Below are 19675 nucleotides of genomic sequence, written 5' to 3'. Positions count from 1 at the left end.
TGTGTGTGTGTGTGTGTGTGTTTTATCTATTTTTTTTTTTTTTGAGAGACAGCAGGTGAACGTGTGTGTGAGTGTGTGTGCCATAGACTGTATAAAAACAGGTGTGTGCGTGTGTGTGTGTGTGTGTGTGTGTGTGTGTGTGTGTGTGTGACCTCAGTGTGTCTGAGCCTATTGTGCACCATGGTGATCCTTAGTATTTTTGTGTTTCTATTTCAATTAAATACTGTGGTATCCAATGTTCACTCATTATAATTTGTTACAGTTTAATATTCTAAGATGCTATAATATTCAGTTAAATTAATGTTATGTTCATTGAATTATTATTATTGTTATTATTTACTTATTTGTTTTCTGTATATGTACACTAAGCTTTGGCAAAATTGTATCATTTCATGAAAATAAAGCAATATTTAATTGAATTGAATATATATATATATATATATATATATATATAGTTTTCTAACTTCAAAGCTTTGTGAATTAGAAATCAACTATGGACACAGGCTGCCAATCAGCGCTGTCGTGTTGGAAACAGACAGGATGACGTCAACGACGCCTTGCTCCAGACGCTCGTGTCCGTGCAACTGTGAACGAGCCCGAGAGGAAGAAAAACTCTGGCACGCTTGCAAACGGGGTCACGAACTATGACCTTTCACTGGAGTAAAACAATAACAAATAATGTGCAATAAACCCGAGAGCAAAAAACCTTAACGACCGTCCGTATCACAGGTGAGCATCTTTTATTTTCTGCATGTCGCACAATGGTTGGTCAAAAAAATCAGTTTGCGTGAGGAGATACAGGCCGATAGCTGTTCTCAGAGCTCATCGGTGCTGTAAACAATCAAGCTTGTGTTTTTATTCAACGAAAAAAGTCTGATCGAATACAGTATACTTTAGAATGCCTGGCATATTTCACGCTATTATAAAGCAACTGTTGTATATGCATGTAATTGAGTCAATCGTTGTGATGTGATGTATACATCGGTGTACATGTTGTAGATATTAGCTGGTTAGCCTGAGAGCTAACATGAACTCGACCCTTTTACCTTTGCCACCGCGGGTCTCTTCAGTGGGAGGATGTTCATGAGGTGTAATTTAGGGGATACTTTTTAGCTGTTGCCTGACTTGACCTCAGTATGACCCCGATGAGGAATCACTAATGTTTTCAGTGTTAATTATTTTAACAGACGTTTAACAAAGGCTCCGGGTATTTTTTTCTTTCTTTCTTGGCCTTACGCCAAAGTCTCCATTTTGTTCCGCGTTTTGAACACGACTTCCTTGGAGAGCTTCGTTCTGAGGCGCATTATTAACTTTAGCGGTAACCAATCAGCGAGTCGTTGAATGATGACAGACAGCAATGCCCGACAATCAATGAAAGTCTTTCCTGCTTCATCTGAATCTGCTTATAGCTACAGTGTCATTTGTATGGATTTGTTGATTACATTAATGCTAGGAAAACAAGTGTACTTTATTTATTAATAAATAAAATGGATTTACAAGGCAATAAAACACAACTTGTTTAAATGTATATGGCCAAATATTAATACATATCTAAAATTCACAAATTAATTCACAAATATTGATTATTGGGAAAAAGGAATGTGAAATTATTAAATGTTTCTACGGAAAACCCTGGAATTTTGTAAAACTAAATTTGTGGTTGTCTGGAAAAGACATAAAATGTATAGAGTCAAGGGCACTTTATATTAGTTATATACATAATCATCTCAATGTTGCTGTTTTGTAGAGTGAATCTTGTATGCAATATCATGGTATTACAAAAAGCAATAACAAATGCTTTTATTGTTATTGAATTAGTCTTGTTTTTTTTGTTTTTGACTGAATTGATAAAATTTCTTATTTGGTGTAAATCAAGGTTAAATAACAAAATCCAATAATAATTTATATATATATATATATATATATATATATATATATATATATATATATATATATACACACACACACACACACATAATTTGTTTAACTGTGTCAGTTTCACCAAGTCAATCAAATTAGATTTTATTTGTTTATGACAGTGAAGTACATTTCACCCTCAGTTGTCATTACCATATTGTTTTGTTTGAGATTTAGCAATCACTGTTTGTCACTTATAATTAATATTATTGTTATTGTTATTATTATATAGAAGTGTAGGGAAAACAAAAAACAATTTGCGGATGAAAACAGAAAGCATTCTCTAGTAAACCCTATATTTCGACGTTTTTTTATTTATTTTTTTATACAGTGCTTAATACAATACAGATTGTTTCAAAGAAGCTTTACAGTGTTAAAAAGAAAAAACGTGTGCTGAAAATCCAAGAGGACAATAGAAAATCAGTTAAAGGTGCACTATGCAACATTTGAAAAATGCTTTTGACTAGTGTCCCAAAACACACTTGTATGGGGTTAAAGCTCTGCCACGATTCTGCATATAAAATTATATATTTTGAGTGCACAAAAGTGCATTTTCACCGCATGAGATCTGAGTTTCGTGTTGAAAATGTTCATCTCACAAAAAACAAACAAGAAAGTATTTCAAGCAAACTAATAAATTTTGCATTCAAAATAAATTTTTGGATGTGTGCAGACCTTCACTTTTGCGCTTACAAGGTTTCATTAGCTTGTTCCCTTGATGCCCGTCCTCAGTGCTTTCTAAATGCTGAAGGCTGGCTTCCTTAACACAACCCAGCATTACAATATGCCATAATTCCAGCCAATCAAAGACAAGGCTGCTAAATTCTGATTGGCTGCCTTGACAACTAATCACAACATTCCTTGCATTACTGATGACAGGGGAAGAAGGAAAATACAGTGCATGCATAATTATTATGCAAGTTGATATTCTGATTATATATTTTTTTCCAAGCACATTTTACCAATTTCAAACAACATTAATCCAATTTTCCTGTTGCGATTAATTGTTCATGCTTTTATCATATATATGGTATTATCATGGTATTGCAATTTAGTTTTAAAAAAAGTGCTCATAATACAGTATAACAGGTTAAATAACTTGTTTATAACAAAAATAACTTTAAATAACATTTAAATAAAATAAAGCAATACAGAAAAGTATATAAAGTTAAAAGTTTTACACAGATTAAAGAACTATAAAAACCCATAGGTATCACTTTACAATAAGACCTCATTAGTTAACCTTAGTTAATGCATTAACATTCACAATGAACAATAGCTACATTTGCTTCAGTAGTTATTAATCTTTGTTAAAAAAAAAATACAACTCTTAGTTCATGTTAGCTCATTAAATGACACAGTTGCAACTTTAAATTTAAATTAAATATTGGAATACCTAAGATTAATGAATGTCCAGAATAATTTTTAATTGGCAGTTTGTTAACTAATGTTAACTAATGAAGCCCTAATGTAAAGTGTAAACGAACAATAAAGAATCAATGGTGTAGTCCAGATTAAAATGAAAAAAAAAAATGTTTAAAAATAAATAGCTTATTAAGTCTAAATATTTAAGTATTTTGCTGTGATGAAAACCATAGCGAATCCACAAATTTGAATGGCTATTTAAATATGTTTTAGAAAGTAGTCCAGCTGCTTTATTTATGGGGTTTCCAGAGTAAAGGCAGCATTTTCTGCAGTTTAGCGCCATCTGCTCTCAGAGAGTGAATGTGCTTTCATTCAGCGCTTCTCTCACGTGTTCTTCATGTGCTTCTCATGTGTGCTTGTGTACATCAGAGCGCACACTTCTTTCAAGCAGCATACAGCAGTGCTGTGCATTTTGACCAGTTGATGGTAAAAGTATTCTTAAAATGCATTCCAAATTCTGGATAATTTGTAATATATTACTATTCACGGTATTTAGAAGTGCCCACGATAACAATATTGTGCATATTAATTACCGTGTTATTTCTCATTAGCGAATACCGGCACATGTCTAGCTGTAAGTGAAAACGCCTTATATTCAGGTGTGCATAATTATTAAGATGGTTATCTTCTACAGATAAAATCTTGAGATGCTCTAAAAACAAGCTCCCAAAACTTACTGCCAGATTCTGGATGATAAATTCCTCAAACAGTGGTACAAGAGTATGTGGTGCTGGTCCTTCAAGAGTGACTCTCCTTCAAGTATTTTGGTACACTTCAGTATATATGTTGAGAATTAACGGACTTCTGTGATGTGAGGCGGAGAGCAGATGATTGATTTAGTCAGTCTGTCTGCTTCCTGACCTGGTCCCCAGTTATTCAAGTGGCCTATGTGCATATGATTATATTAAGCAAAGAGGTTCTGCTCTATGAAATGGAAGTATAATAATAATATTTGTAACACTGTACAACAAGTTTGAACATTAGTTAAAGCCGTTTCTAAATACATGTTAATGTTCATTCATTTATACATCTACACTAATATATTGCTAACAGTTAAAAGTTTACATTACAATACATTAACAAATTCAGGAACTAACTTGAAATAATAATGAACAATATTATATTTATAAATTTACACCAAGATGAATAAATGTTGTTCATTGTAAATTTGTGATAATCTTCCGTAACTAATTTTAATTAATAGAAGCCTACTGTTAAAGAAGTGTTTTTTTATTTTTATTTTTATTAAATTTTTTGGTAAGAGTGGATGCTGATCATAGCTTTTCTGGAGTGGAGTTAAAGATGTAAACTATTTAAATTTTGTTAATGCCGAGATTAAACCAACTATGAAATCTTCCAAAAGCTGCAGATATGAAGTGTCTGTATAAAGGAAAAACATCTGGGGTTGCATATAATATTATTTTTGTGCTTGGAAAACTTACTGACTATTCTTTAATATCTGTATTTGATTGGCACATAGGTGGAGTTTTTGTTGGCAGATGCAGAGCTGGCCTTTGTCCAATCAGAAGCTTCTAATGACTTCACACCACCATGACAACTAATGTGGAGGTGCTGGCTCAGCAGATATTGACCACTGAGCAGGGTTTAGAGGTGAGTGATGTGGGATACAAAAATGAGGTGATTTAAAGAGGTCGGCCGTCGAGCAGTGTAAGGTCTTTGTTGAGCATCTGTCAGCCCAAGTCACTTTGTCACTTCTCAACAGCTCAACTAAAGTCAGTACAATGTTGATTCAACTTAATTCAAAAAGAGTGTTTTTGATGTTACAAAGCTGATCAGTTATGAAACCAATTTGATTTAGCTATAAAGCAGCTCTACAGTGTCATCATTTAACTCAGTTCAGTTCAAGTTTGGTTCTCATTTGATAATCTCAGTGCAGTTAAATCTATTTCTGGAAATTAATTGTAATTTTGACACTCAATATATGCAAAACAAAAAAATGGTAAAAAAAATAAATGGTGGACATGCTAGATGATTTTATCTTATTTGACATTGTTGTATAATGTCAGTCAGGTTTATTACAAAGCTAGACTAGGAAACAAGTTATAGCAGAGGTAATATGTGGAGAGAAGGACAACTCTGTGTGTGTGTGTGTGTGTATGTGTGTGTGTGTGTGTACCTGTTATTCCCTACATTACGAGGACCAAATGTCCCCAAAAGGATAGTAATACCAGTGATTGTTTTGGTCCCCATGAGGAAATAAGCTTATAAATTATACAGAATTTTTTGAAATAGAAAGTTTTGTGTCAGTGGTAGGTTTAGGGGTAGGGTTTAGTGTTGGGCGATATGGTCATTTTTCAAATCGTCATATGGTCAGCCCGTGAGATCGACAATACACGATCTTATCGTGCATGGGTGGAGCAAGAGAGAGACTCTTTGTTCTTATGTTTTAAACCGTGGAGGTGCGTGAGAGAGCCTATGGAATCACCAATTATTGAAAAAATATACTTTAAAACATACTGATAAACTAATGTTAAATATAAAATACTGTATTTAAAACAGCTACGTTCATATATATAGTCGGACACAACTGTCTTATCGTGCGTCCTGTGACAATTTGCCGCATCTGTGCAGGGAAGTTATCAGTCTAAATGTTCTGCATAATCAGTCAACGGTGAAAATCAATATTAGATTTCATTTAAAGTCCAACAGTTAAACACTAATATTGGGCATAAACGAACATTTAAATATAAAGTATTTAAAACAGGTAAGTTGATATATTTGGAGTAAAGTTGAGTTGAACTGATGCATCAGTCATACAGCGCTCCGGACCGCGCGCCTCATGACGAGCTCGACGCACCGCAACAGAAACTAGAATGAGATGCATTCTAACATAACTGTGGCATTAAACTCAGCGAGGGCTCGTTTAATATATTGCACATATATAGGCCGTTCAGATTACTTGTTAAAGTGCAATGAAATACCTTATATCTGCAGACGATGTACGTCTGTTTGTGGATGTTGACTTAGTAACGGCCAAAACTCTGTATTTTGCATGCATCACATTATAGTGCGGTGTGCATGAAAATAATAACAAGGCTGCAGAGCAAACTTATCATCCATAGTGGTTCTCACGTAGTCCGTCATCACCACATAGTGTGTTTTATAAGTTTTATTTAAATTTTGTCTTTACTTTATTTGTAACGCCAAGAAAGAGTTAATCTGTCATGTATGAGAAGAGCGTGTTGTCGTGTAGCAGCCATTAAATGTGTGGGACACCAACTCCTCATTTTCTATCTCTTTCATTTCATGGATTTAACGAGTTATCAGAGTCAAGACGGACAGTTTCAGTGACTACAGGCTCTAATCCTCCTGCGCTCGCACGCGCTGTGTGTGTGTGAAATGCGATGTTGAAATGAAATAGTTGGGCAGTTTTATTTTAATAAGCAGCCTAATAAAAATAATAGTTATTATTATTATAATCTAATACATTAATAGGACAATGAGCCTAATATCGTCTTGATTATCGACAGAGAAATCTGCTTATGTCGATATCTCTGACTATCGTCGATACACGATACTATCGTCTATCGGCACAACCCTAGTAGGGTTATGGTAAAGGGATTACATCTATGGAATGTCCCCATAAAACATGGAAACCAGTGTGTGGTGTATGTGTGTGTAAGTAAGTGACTTGGTTTAATGTTGTGGAGAGGTTTAGTGATGTTTGGCATTAGTGTTGTTTACCCCTGTTGAATAGTGATTTTGTGGTCGCTAAACTGGAAGATTTGCAGGGATTACAAGGAGCTTCATCTTCCCAAGTTTGAGTTGTAGATGATTCTCCTTCTTCAAAGCTGAGATGTCTGAAAGGCAGGCAGAGATTGTAGACCCTGGTCCTACCATCTACATAATGAATACTGTCTGTCTCCAATCACCTGTTTTTTTCTCAGCCTATCTGCCATCTACACTGTTCTCATCCAGCTACTATTTTATTGTCTGTCTCCTGTTCGCCCGCATTATATTTATGAAGTATGTGTTGATCTAACTCTTCATTTTGATCCTCAGTACCACACATGACAATCAGTACTTTCTGAATATTTCCAACACAATTTAACAGTACTGCGATAATACTGATAATGTCATAATTTTGGTCACTGTAATCATGATATGAAATTTTCAGAGGAGAAAAAAAAATTAGAAAAATGAATGCATGCAGTAAAATTGTTCTAGAAAGTAAATAAAAACTTAGCGTCTTGGTAGAGAATGGAGAGTGATCAGCAGGCTACAAATACAAGCAACACACCAACAAGGAAGCAGTCGAAAGAGGACTGTGTCAGTATGTGTGTAATAATTTCTGTGTTAGCAAGTGGTTGTTTGTATGTGTGTGTCACTGTCTGTCTATATTTTGAGGACTTGTAAGTTTTGTTTTCTGTTCTTTATATCATGGACTTTATGCTTCAGAGTGCTTTTCCTTTGATTGCTGGAAATGATCCTGTCCTTCGCCTCTTTCTTGATGATTGAACCACGCCTTACAGAAGAACTGACCTGAGATAACAGATTTATCAGCATTTAGACTCCTTCTCCTTACCCGGGGATCGATCCCTTGAAGACCACACCAGTGAGCTCCTTCAGTAGGCTCATCTTACTCCCAATCAAGGCCGATCACTGATCACATATTTTCAAGCTAGTATCAAGGACTCACTAAAAGACCAGCAGCCCATCTAAGGTTGTTAGGGGACATTCAGTGAATTAGTGGAACATGCACTCCTCCTGACTTGGATCTCCCTTCCCTGTGGGTGAAGAGGCAGAAGCTCTGCCCAGCCCAACGCCTACCACAGACCCAGAGCCAGAGGCTGTGCCTGCCACAGAGGCCACTCCCGTGACCAAGCCAGCAACCAGGTTTGTCCTGGATTTCAGAATCTGAGCCAGAAGCCATGTCCGTCCAGAAGGGGGAATAAAAGGACTTAAGAGATCTGGACTTAATTCTAGTCCATACTCCCGGAGGTCCTTCCTCCTGTGTTGAGCATGATGATCTCCCTATCCACTGATCCTGTCCAGCCTCCAGGTTCCTTTGTCTTCACGTGTTCCATTCAGCTCTTCCTTCTTCTCTCTGGCTCCACTGTTGTCCTTGCTTACTTCAGCTCCACAGTGGCCCTCCGACCCCATGTCTTTAGCTCGGTTCTGCAAGTTATCGAATCCTCCTTAAAAAAAAAATATCTTGATAGATTTGCTTCTTATAAACATGCAGCTTTTCACTTCACAAGATGTTAACTGATGTCCTGGAGACATGTGGGCTACTTGTGAATTATTATGATATTTTTATCAGCTGTTTGAACTCTCATTCCGATGGCACCCATTGACTGCAGAGCCGCCATTGGTGAGCAAGTGATGTAATGCTCCCAGAAGAGGTGAGTTTTCAGCTGTCCGGGATTCGTCTGTCCGGGTAAGGTTTGGAATATCATTCCTTTAGTGAGGAACAGTGAACAAGAACGTTTGGAAAATAATTTTGTGATTAAAATACCACAAGCACCGCTTGATTACTGGTCGGCAGATGACAAAAATTTAGCATGACTGTCTTTTACGAATGCCTTTAATTTGGAATGCATATTTAATTATCTTTTATATTTCCTTTGTTTCATTTGGCACTTTGTTGAAGTGAACTACTTAGTTACTAGAAAAACACACTGCCTTTAACCCTCAGAAGAAGATGTATTTACTCAGTCTGTGTGTTTGTGTTGCAGGTACACTCATCTGCCTCAGACAGCTCAGTGATGAGCTCCTCTCCCCAGCGCATTCAGATCATCTCCACTGACCCCTCTGTCACAACCCCTCAGAGAATACAGGTTCACACACTTGCTTTATTGTAGATGATGCACTGACACATTCAGACATACTCACACTCTTTCTCTTTATCAGATAGTCACTGAGCAGCAGTCGGGTCAAAAAATCCAGATAGTGACAGCACTGGACTCCACTGTGCCCAAACAGCAGTTTATCCTGGCAGCACCTGATGGCTCTTCAGCAGGCAAAGTCCTCCTGGCATCACCTGAGGGTACTAGTGCCAAACAGCTGATCTTTGCCACTGCTGATAGCCTGGTGCCTGGTCGAATTCAGGTATGATGTCACATGAATGCATTGGTGTTTCTTCCACCACGGGCATATTTGTGTCTCAGAGGATTTTTGTATATTATTTTTCACTAACAACAGGCCACGCCACAATCATGCAGATAAACTTTATTAGGATCAAGTCAGGTTTAGAGGAAATAGGATGAGAAAGGGTGTAATGATTCTTCTGAACTGGCTGACCAGGGTGTCTTGTTAGGGAGACTCAGGGTGGGGGCTTCGTCTCTGTAGATAATGCGTTAGGTTACTAGAAGACCCCCCTGGATGCAGCCGGGGAATACAGTGCGGGATGTAAGGAGAAAGGGGGGGTGGGGGGGGGTGAATGGATGTGTTAGAAAGGTAAGGGTGGGGGTGGGGTGGGGGGGGCGAGAAACTGAGTCAACAGTTCAGAGAAGGTCGGTCTTGCATAAATAGCTGACGGGGGACGAGCTGATTGGTTGAGGCGTGGCCTTGTTCACGAACTTTAGTTAACTTCATTAACTCCATTTCAGTACTTGCACTTACGTGTAGTTATAGTGTAGCTTATCTAAGATCCTGGAGAATATAAACTAACCACATGGGTTAAGGTTTGGTTTAGGGGTAGGTTCAGGGCTAGTACCTAGTTATTCCCCAATAAGTGTAATTACTACTTTAAGTACAGTTTTCAGCTTTAGATCACATTGAAACTATTTTGGTACCTTTTTTGCAATTATTGTACCCCGTCTTCATTTATATGCTACTTTTATGCTTTTATTGTTGTACTCATGTCCCAGACCCTGAATTTCAATCGTAAAACATTAAATACATCATAAATAGTAGAATTATTACATCCAGGGTGCAATTTGCAGATTTTCACTGCCTATGATGTTTATATCCCGGATTCTAGTAATTTTTCATCCCCAGACAGGAATCATTTTATACCCGATTCTGGTCAGGCGGTATGCATTTCCCGTTTCCGAGAGTAGATGATGTTTTCTTACCGGCATATTAACTCTGGAATATTAACAGATTCTACCACATGTAACAGTAAGTAATTGGATAAATATTATGTTATAATTTTAGGTCCACAGTATTTTATTTAAATAAATCAAAATGCTAATTGTGACTTTTTATCTTGTAATTCTGAGTTTATATCACAATTCTGACGTTTCTTCTCAGTTTTGTAAATTTATATCTCACAATTCTGAGTTCATAATCTTGTAATTCTGAGAAATCTTTAAGGGTTAGTTCGCCCAATTTGCTAAATTATGTCATTAATAACTCACCCTCATGTCGTTCTAAACCTGTAAGACCTCCGTTTATCTTCTGAACACAGTTTAAGATATTTTAGATTTAGTCCGAGAGCTCTCAGTCCCTCCATTGAAACTGTGTGTACGGTATACTGTCCATGTCCAGAAAGGTAAGAAAAACATCATCAAAGTAGTCCATGTGACATCAGAGGGTCAGTTAGAATATTTTGAAGCATCGAAAATACATTTTGGTCCAAAAATAGCAAAAACTACGAATTTATTCAGCATTGTCTTCTCTTCCGTGTCTGTTGTGAGAGAGAGAGTTCAAAACAAAGCAGTTTTTCATATCCGGGTCGCGAATGAATCATTTGATGTAACCGGATATTTTTGAAACAGTTCACCAAATCGAACTGAATCGTTTTAAACGGTTCGCGTCTCCAATACGCATTAATCCACAAATGACTTAAGCTGTTAACTTTTTTAATGTGGCTGACACTTCTTCTGAGTTAAAACAAACCAATATCCCGGAGTAATTCACTTACTCAAACAGTACACTGACTGAACTGCTGTGAAGAGAGAGATGAACACCGAGCCGAGCCAGATAATGACTCGTTCACGAGTCAAGAACCATTTCAGACGTGTCCGATTCGAGAACCGAGGAGCTGATGATACTGCGCATGTGTGATTCAGCGTGAAGCAAACCGACACACAGAGCGTCTGAACCGAACTGATTTTGTGCTAATGTTATGAGCGCTGGTAAACCTAAGGCTTGCAGTCATCGCCAATGACGGCATTATGTCTAGCACAAAAGAACCGGTGAACCGTTTTCTTCAACCGGTTTATTGAATCGAACTGTCTGGAAGAAGTACTGGTGATCCGAAAACCGATGCAACCGGTTCTTGACTCGAGTTATTAATGACATAATTTTCATTTTTGGGTGAACTATCCCTTTAAGTCTTAATAAAATCCTTAGAAACCTTGCTCCAGAAAACATTAGTTTATAAAACAGGTAAACTCTTTGCAGTTACTTCTTTCACAAGTAGTCAGCCTGTGATGTTATGGTAAATATATGTATGGTGAAACAATTTAGAGGACCAAAACTAAATTTTGTGAAAATGGTCTATATTTTAAATAACCATGTACTAATGCCTGTTTTTGGATAGTCCAGTAAATCATTTTATTTAATTTTTTCTTGTTGATGGATACAAATCAAAAGACGATTATTTGTAATTGAATAAAAATTTTGGCATCAGTGAATAACAGTCACATTATGTTTTTTCGCATTACTCCATGTTTTATTTTCATGTGAAAATAGAGTAAAATCTCTATTAGATTTTTACTCTATTTTATAGTAGCCTGTGAATTAGAGAATTGCTTTTATCCATGGCATCATCATCATCTGTGCCCTGGGTTGATCGGTGGGCATGTAATTGTGCTATAAAAATTCTACCCTGCCTGAATGCCAAATAATTAATCCTTCTGACTTTTCTGGTAGTTTGTTACAGATGCAGTGTCAGTGGAGAGGCTTCTGGGTAAAGGGGCAGACATGAGCCGAGCACAGCCAATAGAATACTGCGTGGTGTGTGGAGATAAAGCCTCAGGTATAGATGCATTAAATGTGAATAGTGCCAGTGCATGCCACACATGCCAACATTACATATGAGAGACGTGTTGTCTGTTAAATATTGCATGCTGAAATAGCAAAACATTCCTGAAATCACCAGGGCTGCATGATCTAAAAGCATTGTAAGTCTAGGCAGATTGTAAAGACCATTGGTGGCAATGGTTTCAATTATGTACTTATCAGTGCAGGCCAGTTCTAATATAATTGGCTGGCTGTTTTCAGGCTCCAGGCCACTGCAAAGAGCATTTCAGAGAAAAAAAACGAATCACTAGATTTGGCAAGTATATGGGGTTCATATTGGATCTTTGATTCAATATATTTAAGAGTTTAAGAAACATAGTAAACTCCTTGAACTTATTTGTATATTACACTTTGTTCTCAAATTGATATATCTGATTACAAGTTTAAAACAAGCTTAAGATTTACATCAAGCTTTTGAAGGGTGATGTGAAAACAAAAGGAAATTTGGTTGTCAGTATCTGGTTCGCACGGATTAAATGTGTTGGCCCGAGTGTCAGTATGAGGCTGCTGCTGCTGCTGATGATTTAGTTCCAAATCAAGGAAACAACATAGTTTAAACAAAAAACATTAAAGGAGTAGATCACCCAAACATTTACGATTGCTGACAATTCACTCATCTTCAGGCCAATCATGTTGTAGATTAACTTATTTCTTGATCGAAACAGATTTGGAGAAATTTAGCATTCCTTCGCTTGCTCAGCAGTGGAGTGAATGGGAGCCGTCAGAATGAGAGTCCAAACAGCTGATAAAAAACATCACAATAATCCACAAGTAATCCACAGCACTTCAGTCCATCAATTAACTTCTGGAGAAGACAAAAGCTGTGTGTTTGCCAGAAACAAATTAATCATTAAGTAATTTTTACTAAAATACAAGCTTTCTGTCCATAATATTGCTTTCTTCAGCGAAAAGAATTTGTCTCGTCTGAATCAGGAGCAAACTCTGCTCATGTCAAGCACCATTTTCAAGCAAAAACAGTTCCAAACAAAAATATGGACTATGGCCAGAAGCGATATTTGAAAGTTAAAATGCCTAAATTATGTATTTGCTTCTTACAAAGACACAGCCTTTCACAGGACATTACCTGATGGACTGGAGTCATGTGGATTACTTTCAGCAAATTTGTATTTTTGGGTGAACTATTCCTTTAAGTAAGCCACTCAGAAACAAAAGGAGGTGAATAAGTGAATAAATCCGCGGCCTTTTCTGAGAGCGGTTGAAAACACATCCTACATGCTTAACCTGCAACAGCGCCCCCTATTTACCTGGATCTTCTACTTTACAGGTCTATTTAATTATAAATTAAAGTAATAGTTGTTGCATGTGACTTGGTCATTGTATTTTGTTTGTGACATTGTATATGTTTGTTTACACTGTATTATTTTTATTTCTAAATCAGTGCGCTGTGCGGGTTTGTGTATTTGAAGGGAGGCATTATGGGGCAGTCAGCTGTGAAGGGTGTAAGGGCTTCTTCAAGCGAAGTGTGCGCAAGAGTCTGACATACAGCTGCCGCAGTAACCAGGACTGTGTGGTCAACAAACACCATCGCAACCGCTGCCAGTTCTGTCGTCTCAGGAAGTGCTTGGAGATGGGCATGAAGATGGAGTGTGAGTGAATTAAAAACAACCATTCTGTCCATATGGTCATACCATGAAAATAAAGTACAAAACTGTAACTGGGACAGTACATTTTTAACTTAAATGTGCACTAGGTACTAATACTAATACAAAGATGCACCTTTTTAGCTTTTGTACCTTAGTTTACTGTCACAGTGACAGCTTTGTACCTTTTCTCTCTGAGAGGTAAACCTGTGTCTGTTCTTCTGAGAGCGTGTAACCTCATCTGAACTCATTAACAGCCCCTGGCCATTGAAACCTGGCTGGAGCTCGGCTGGAGGATCTGTAAACCTCTTTCAGAACTGGCCCATGTTACCATTTAGACGAGAGCCGAACAATGCCGTAACTGACTATGATAATATGCAGCATTCCCACAAACAAACATACGACTTCTTGCAGGATTTAAAAGCATATTATTATTATTATTATTATTAAGACATTTAAGGGGGACTTTGGGGCAAAAATAAAATGCCACGAATGTGATTGTGATTGTGGCCCTTTTAAATGTTTCAGAATTGCACAGTGAAAATTTGGAAGGCTGAAGCTTCTGACAGTATTTATGCTTTTTGTATTACATAGCTGTACAGAGTGAGAGGAAACCCATTGATCTTCCTAGAGAAAAACCTGCCAACTGTGCAGCATCCACAGAGAAAATCTACATCAGGAAAGACCTGCGAAGTCCCCTCATCGCAACACCGACCTTCATCTCTGAGAAAGACGCCTCACGGTGAGACTCGCGTTCACAAACCCTCTGCATGCTCTACTTGATGCTTATAACTAGCTTAACCAGAGCTTTGGTAAAAAAAAATGCTCACATGAATATAATTTTAATAAAAATGAGGAATTTAGTGTAATATAGTTAAATACGGGGTTTTCTTTTATTATAATATTTATTTCTTAGACATAAGTATATCAGATTCTGGTTGATTTTAGTTGCTTTGGATAAAAGCATCTGTTAAATGAATTAATGTCAATATTTTTATCATGATTTAATCCTCTGTGCAGGTCAAGGCTGTTGGACTCTGGGATGCTTGTCAATATCCAACAACCTTTGATACAAGCTGATGGCACATTACTATTAGCAACAGACAAAGTAAAATTATCTACATAACCTTTGTGTGTCTGTCAGTGTTTTTTTTTTTTTTTTTTTTTGTATATTCCAGGGTTTCCCAAATCGGAGTTTATAATTACCTTGGGTGTCTTTAGATTGTGATTGCCAAAATGCCAAATTATAATGAGTAAAACGATTAACTCTGATCCCATATAAAAAAAAATCATATTTATTGAAAGATTAAACATTAAATTAAATCTCAAGGGATAATTGAAAATAATAATTTAGATCAGAGTACTGACAGTTTAAACGGTTGGGAGTCCCGGATCAAAAATGTTTTGATATTGGGTGCTGTTGAATTGAATATTTTTTAAATAATAATTATACGAAAAACACTGTAGGTGTTAGGTTATTTTATTTTATTTTTTTTAACTCTAAAATATATATGAAGATGTTATTTGTTCATCAGGCGGAGTCAGGACAAGGTGATCTGGGAACACTGGCTAATGTGGTTACTTCATTAGCCAACCTGAACGATACGGTTAATAACGGAGAGATGACAGACAGTCAGCTGGAGGAATCACCCAGTGAAATCACACGGTGTGTTACTATTGCAGACAATAGTTGTGTGTGTTTTTCACTGTGTACAGAGATATGAAACTGTGGTATTAGTTACAGGAATAAGTCATCTTAAAAAGAAAATTACTCCGTTCCAAAACCATATGACTTCTTTCTTCTGTGGAAGGGGTTGTTTTGACCATAAAACAAAAGAAGATTGCAACATCTTAGTTTGAATCAAACAAGTCATATGGACTACTTTTATGATGCTTGTTTTGCTGTTGTAAAAAAGAGAAGCCTTTTTACAGAAGACAGATTTTGAATGGCTTAAGGTTAAGGAAATTTCAAAGATCTGGTTTTAAACTGTACCATCAAAACAAGGTAAAAAGTGTGAGTGTTCTGAGTGTGATGTCTTTGGTGTTGCAGTGCCTTTGACACGCTAGCTAAAGCTTTGAACCCCAGTGAGGCGGCAGAGGGCCAGCGCTTGTCAGAGGTGGATGGGGTGGGTGGAGCCACAATACAGGTGATCAGCAGGGATCAAATCTCCCCGCTCATAGAAGTCGAGGGTCCTCTGCTTACAGACACACACATCAGCTTTAAGGTGTGTACATGACATACTTATACTCTTGCAAAAGCTTTGAATTCAACATGAAAAAAAAATAAAAAATTATCTTTTATGCTGCCGTTGTAGAGTTGACATCTAAGTGCTGTTCTTTTTTTATTGATTAGCATTAATGTAATAAATTTACTGCAGTAATAAAATTAAAATGTGGATAAAAAAAGTGTTACATTGGTCCATGTGGTGGTGCTCTTGAGAGTGAATCCACATTCTGGTCTAAATGTCTCCTCAAAAGTGGATGGCGGTAACATTTTAAGACAGAAGTAATCTTCCAAATTTAAATTTACATTTACACTCCACAATAAGATCTGACTCCTTTCCAGACTGACCCACTTTTCATCTATTAAATTCCTTATGGATTATATCAAGTAACTGAAATGTCACAAAATGGGTTCTGAAAGCCATTTTAGTTTAGAGTTTTCAGAAATCACTCCAATACGCTGATTTGCTGCTCAAGTGACTTTTCTTATTATAATCAATGCTGATGTTAAATAATTAGCAATAAAGTGGGTGTTAGAATTAGTCTTTTTTTTTAGTATTCCTTATATAAATTTCACATGAATGTAGCTGATGTTGGATAATATAATAACAATTGTAATATTGGGACAATTTATATTCAGTAAATGATCGATTTAAGTATATTTCACATTGTTGAATGGAAATACAAAATAAGTGATTTGAATTGAACAAATTACACTAGGTACTGTTTTCTAATTGATGAACATTGCAACACATTCTTTATTACTGTAAAGCTGGTTCAAAAAAAATTGTATTGTATAAAGCACAATATAAATAAACATGACTTGATATAGCATGTGTGGAAACATAATGTTGCTTAATTGCAGCTGTTGATATCAGTTATTAGACAAAATGTAGGAGTTTGTAAAGATAAAATACAGTTAATTTGTGTATGTGTGTTTTATTATTCTAAATAATAAAATATGGTATTAAGTTTTTGATTATTTTCTCTCTGTAGCTGACGATGCCAAGCCCAATGCCTGAGTATCTGAATGTGCATTATATCTGTGAGTCTGCATCACGCCTGCTCTTCCTCTCCATGCACTGGGCGCGCTCTATTCCAGCATTCCTTGCTCTCGGGTGAGATTTCTATTGTGGGGTTTCTCTCTATTCTTCTGCATGCTATCTCTCTAGAGTATGTTAGTTTCTGTCTCTCTGTACCTGTAGGCAGGAATGTAACACAGCTCTGGTGCGAGCATGCTGGAATGAGTTGTTTATTCTGGGTCTGGCACAGTGCGCTCAGATCATGAGTCTGTCCACCATCCTCGCTGCCATCGTCAATCATCTGCAGTCCAGTATCCAGGACGGTATGCAACAGTCTGACATCCACAATGTTCACAGAGTGTGATTTCTGCTGGAGACTAGAGATATTATACAAGAAAACAGTTACACAGAGTCTGCATCCACGTAAGACAAAGCGACAGTGGGAACCAAAAAGTAACCTCCAAACTGCTAAATTTAAGGATTTCATTATATAGATTATTTTAAAATAATTTTAATGATGAAAACATCTCCAATTATCCAATATAAAAAATTGTTAACCTGTTCATATGTTGATGTAACTGTTGTGTTGTCATTAGTCTTTAATCAACTAACAAGTGATCTCCTCTCAGTAGACAAGCTATCGAGTGAACGCATTAAACTAGTCATGGAGCACATATGGAAGCTGCAGGAGTTCTGCAACAGCATGGCAAAGCTGCAGACAGACGGATATGAATATGCCTACTTAAAAGCCATGGTCCTGTTCAGTCCAGGTACACATGCCAACAGCTTTACACAACTATTCAATTCCTCAGAGAAGACCAGCATGTTGCATTTGAGTGATTGACAAAGTTGTAGTATAACAGATATAAACTCACAACTGGTTCATTTATTCACAAGATCACCCAGGTTTGAGTAGCTGTAGCCAAATTGAAAAGTTCCAGGAAAAAGCGCAGATGGAGCTCCAGGACTATGTGCAAAAGACTTATCCCGATGATACCTACAGGTCTGTTCCATATTAAAGTAATACTCTGGGTGAAATGCATCATAGTCTCGATCAACAGCATTTGTGGCATGCTGTCGGTTAACACAATAATTTTTTACTCAACATGTTTGCAGTGTCCTTCTGGTGGAAATTTAGCATAATGCATATGGCAAGCAACTAAGCAACTGAATTTTTTTTAATATGCAGTTCACACTGTTTTGCGTCAATGGCCTTAACAACTTTTAGGTCTTAGAAACTACCATTTAGATGAATGGGAATGGTAACGATTTGCTTGCTACAGGTATTCTTGACCTCCTTGGACACAAGTGTTATCGTTTCCATAAAGCAAAACTCACCCACAAGAGTTACACTTGTAACGAAAAACCAGAAGTTGTATATTCTCAGATAAAGTATGAGAAAACTGAAACATCAATGCTTTGAAATTCTCTGGCCCTAAGTGTATTTATGATTTTTTTTTTTTCTGTGGTTACTGACAACATGCCTTATTTGCTGATCACAGAACTGGGGTCATATTACATTTAGGTGTGTTTTGTTTATTGGAGTTGTTAATATCCTTTCATTAATTGCTCATTGATGTTGCAGGTTGGCCCGAATCCTGTTGCGTTTACCAGCGTTGCGGTTGATCAGTTCCAGTATAACTGAAGAGCTGTTTTTTACCGGCCTTATTGGAAATGTACCGATTGACAGTATCATCCCGTATATCCTTAAAATGGAGACTGCAGACTACAACAGCCAAATCACAGGCCCCTCTGTGTGATCACACTCTGATTTCATTTTGACCTTGAGACTGAAGTCATGCAAGTCCCATCATCCCCTGCCCTCACGGGGACTCAAATATATCACAATATATTGAACCGACCAACAAGCTCTACCTCAAGAGGAGCTGCAGCAGTGAAAGCCTTTCAGTATGTGACAGTTACCCTAGAAATATTGTGTTGTAGTTTACCGAGAAATGCATTATGGGACTTTCAGTTCCATTCACAGGACATTTGCCTCGAAAATTAAACAAAGGCCTTTCTTTTTATAAACCCTTATTTAAAAACACGAGCACTTCATGATGATTCCAAGACAAAAAATTTACAGCCCCAAATTCTCCTAATAGTTTTGATTGCATGTAACAGTTTATATCAAGAATCTCTACTCATTAATTTTTCTGATAAAGCAGTTGAGTAGAATGCAAATTTTCTGTGTCCCATGATCATGTACTTTTTTTTTTTTTACCATCACTTCTGTCATCATGAAAATCATCCTCCTTTTCAATATCATATCTTACCTTCAAACTCATGTATTTATTTAATTGAGTCTAACTCTATAGTTCATACAAATGTAGATAATCTGATTTGCTTGGTTTAAAAAAAATCTTCTGTTATTAAATGATATAAAGGCATTTGATCTGTATCTTTATAGCATTTGACTGCTGCTGCAATGTACTAAATGTGTCATTTTCAGATGTAATATATCCACAGTTGTGATGGTTTAATGCACTTCGATGACTAATTAGCTTTTTATTTGCAGATATGTGCACAGATAGTTTTTAAGTTAGTTTCTAA

The 19675-nt window shown here is 36.8% G+C and overlaps 1 protein-coding gene across 4 annotated transcripts; it reads left to right on the top strand.

The window, feature by feature from the left end:
- Positions 1-562: 562 nt before the first annotated feature.
- On the top strand, positions 563-19229 carry LOC132115318 (nuclear receptor subfamily 2 group C member 2-like). Of its 4 annotated transcripts, none has more exons than XM_059523716.1 (15): positions 565-729; positions 4823-4953; positions 9042-9143; positions 9217-9414; positions 12127-12232; positions 13704-13883; positions 14472-14619; positions 14898-14985; positions 15413-15543; positions 15928-16102; positions 17097-17218; positions 17306-17445; positions 17752-17892; positions 18020-18125; positions 18708-19229. In XM_059523716.1, exons 2-15 carry the CDS (start codon positions 4894-4896, stop codon positions 18880-18882), a joined length of 1872 nt encoding a protein of 623 aa, XP_059379699.1. In that variant the 5' UTR covers positions 565-729; positions 4823-4893; the 3' UTR covers positions 18883-19229. The 4 variants fall into 4 exon arrangements, 3 of the variants coding, with proteins under 3 accessions (XP_059379701.1, XP_059379699.1, XP_059379700.1); XM_059523717.1 differs by having other exon boundaries at positions 566-729; positions 17755-17892; XM_059523718.1 differs by lacking the exon at positions 4823-4953 and having other exon boundaries at positions 564-729.
- The last annotated feature ends 446 nt before the right edge of the window (positions 19230-19675 follow it).

This window comes from Carassius carassius, chromosome 34 (assembly GCF_963082965.1).
Source record: "Carassius carassius chromosome 34, fCarCar2.1, whole genome shotgun sequence".
NCBI lineage: Eukaryota > Metazoa > Chordata > Actinopteri > Cypriniformes > Cyprinidae > Carassius > Carassius carassius.
The sequence above is the reverse complement of the archived record's forward strand: the minus strand, read 5'-3'. Positions and strand labels throughout refer to the sequence as shown.

Excerpts from the sequence above, each read along its gene's own strand:
- LOC132115318 (XM_059523716.1), top strand. The coding sequence starts at position 4,894 with ATGACAACTAATGTGGAGGTGCTGGCTCAGCAGATATTGACCACTGAG. Across the intron at positions 9,415-12,126 it reads TGGTGCCTGGTCGAATTCAG|TTTGTTACAGATGCAGTGTC; the intron begins GTATGATGTCAC and ends CTTTTCTGGTAG. Across the intron at positions 14,986-15,412 it reads TACTATTAGCAACAGACAAA|GCGGAGTCAGGACAAGGTGA; the intron begins GTAAAATTATCT and ends TTTGTTCATCAG.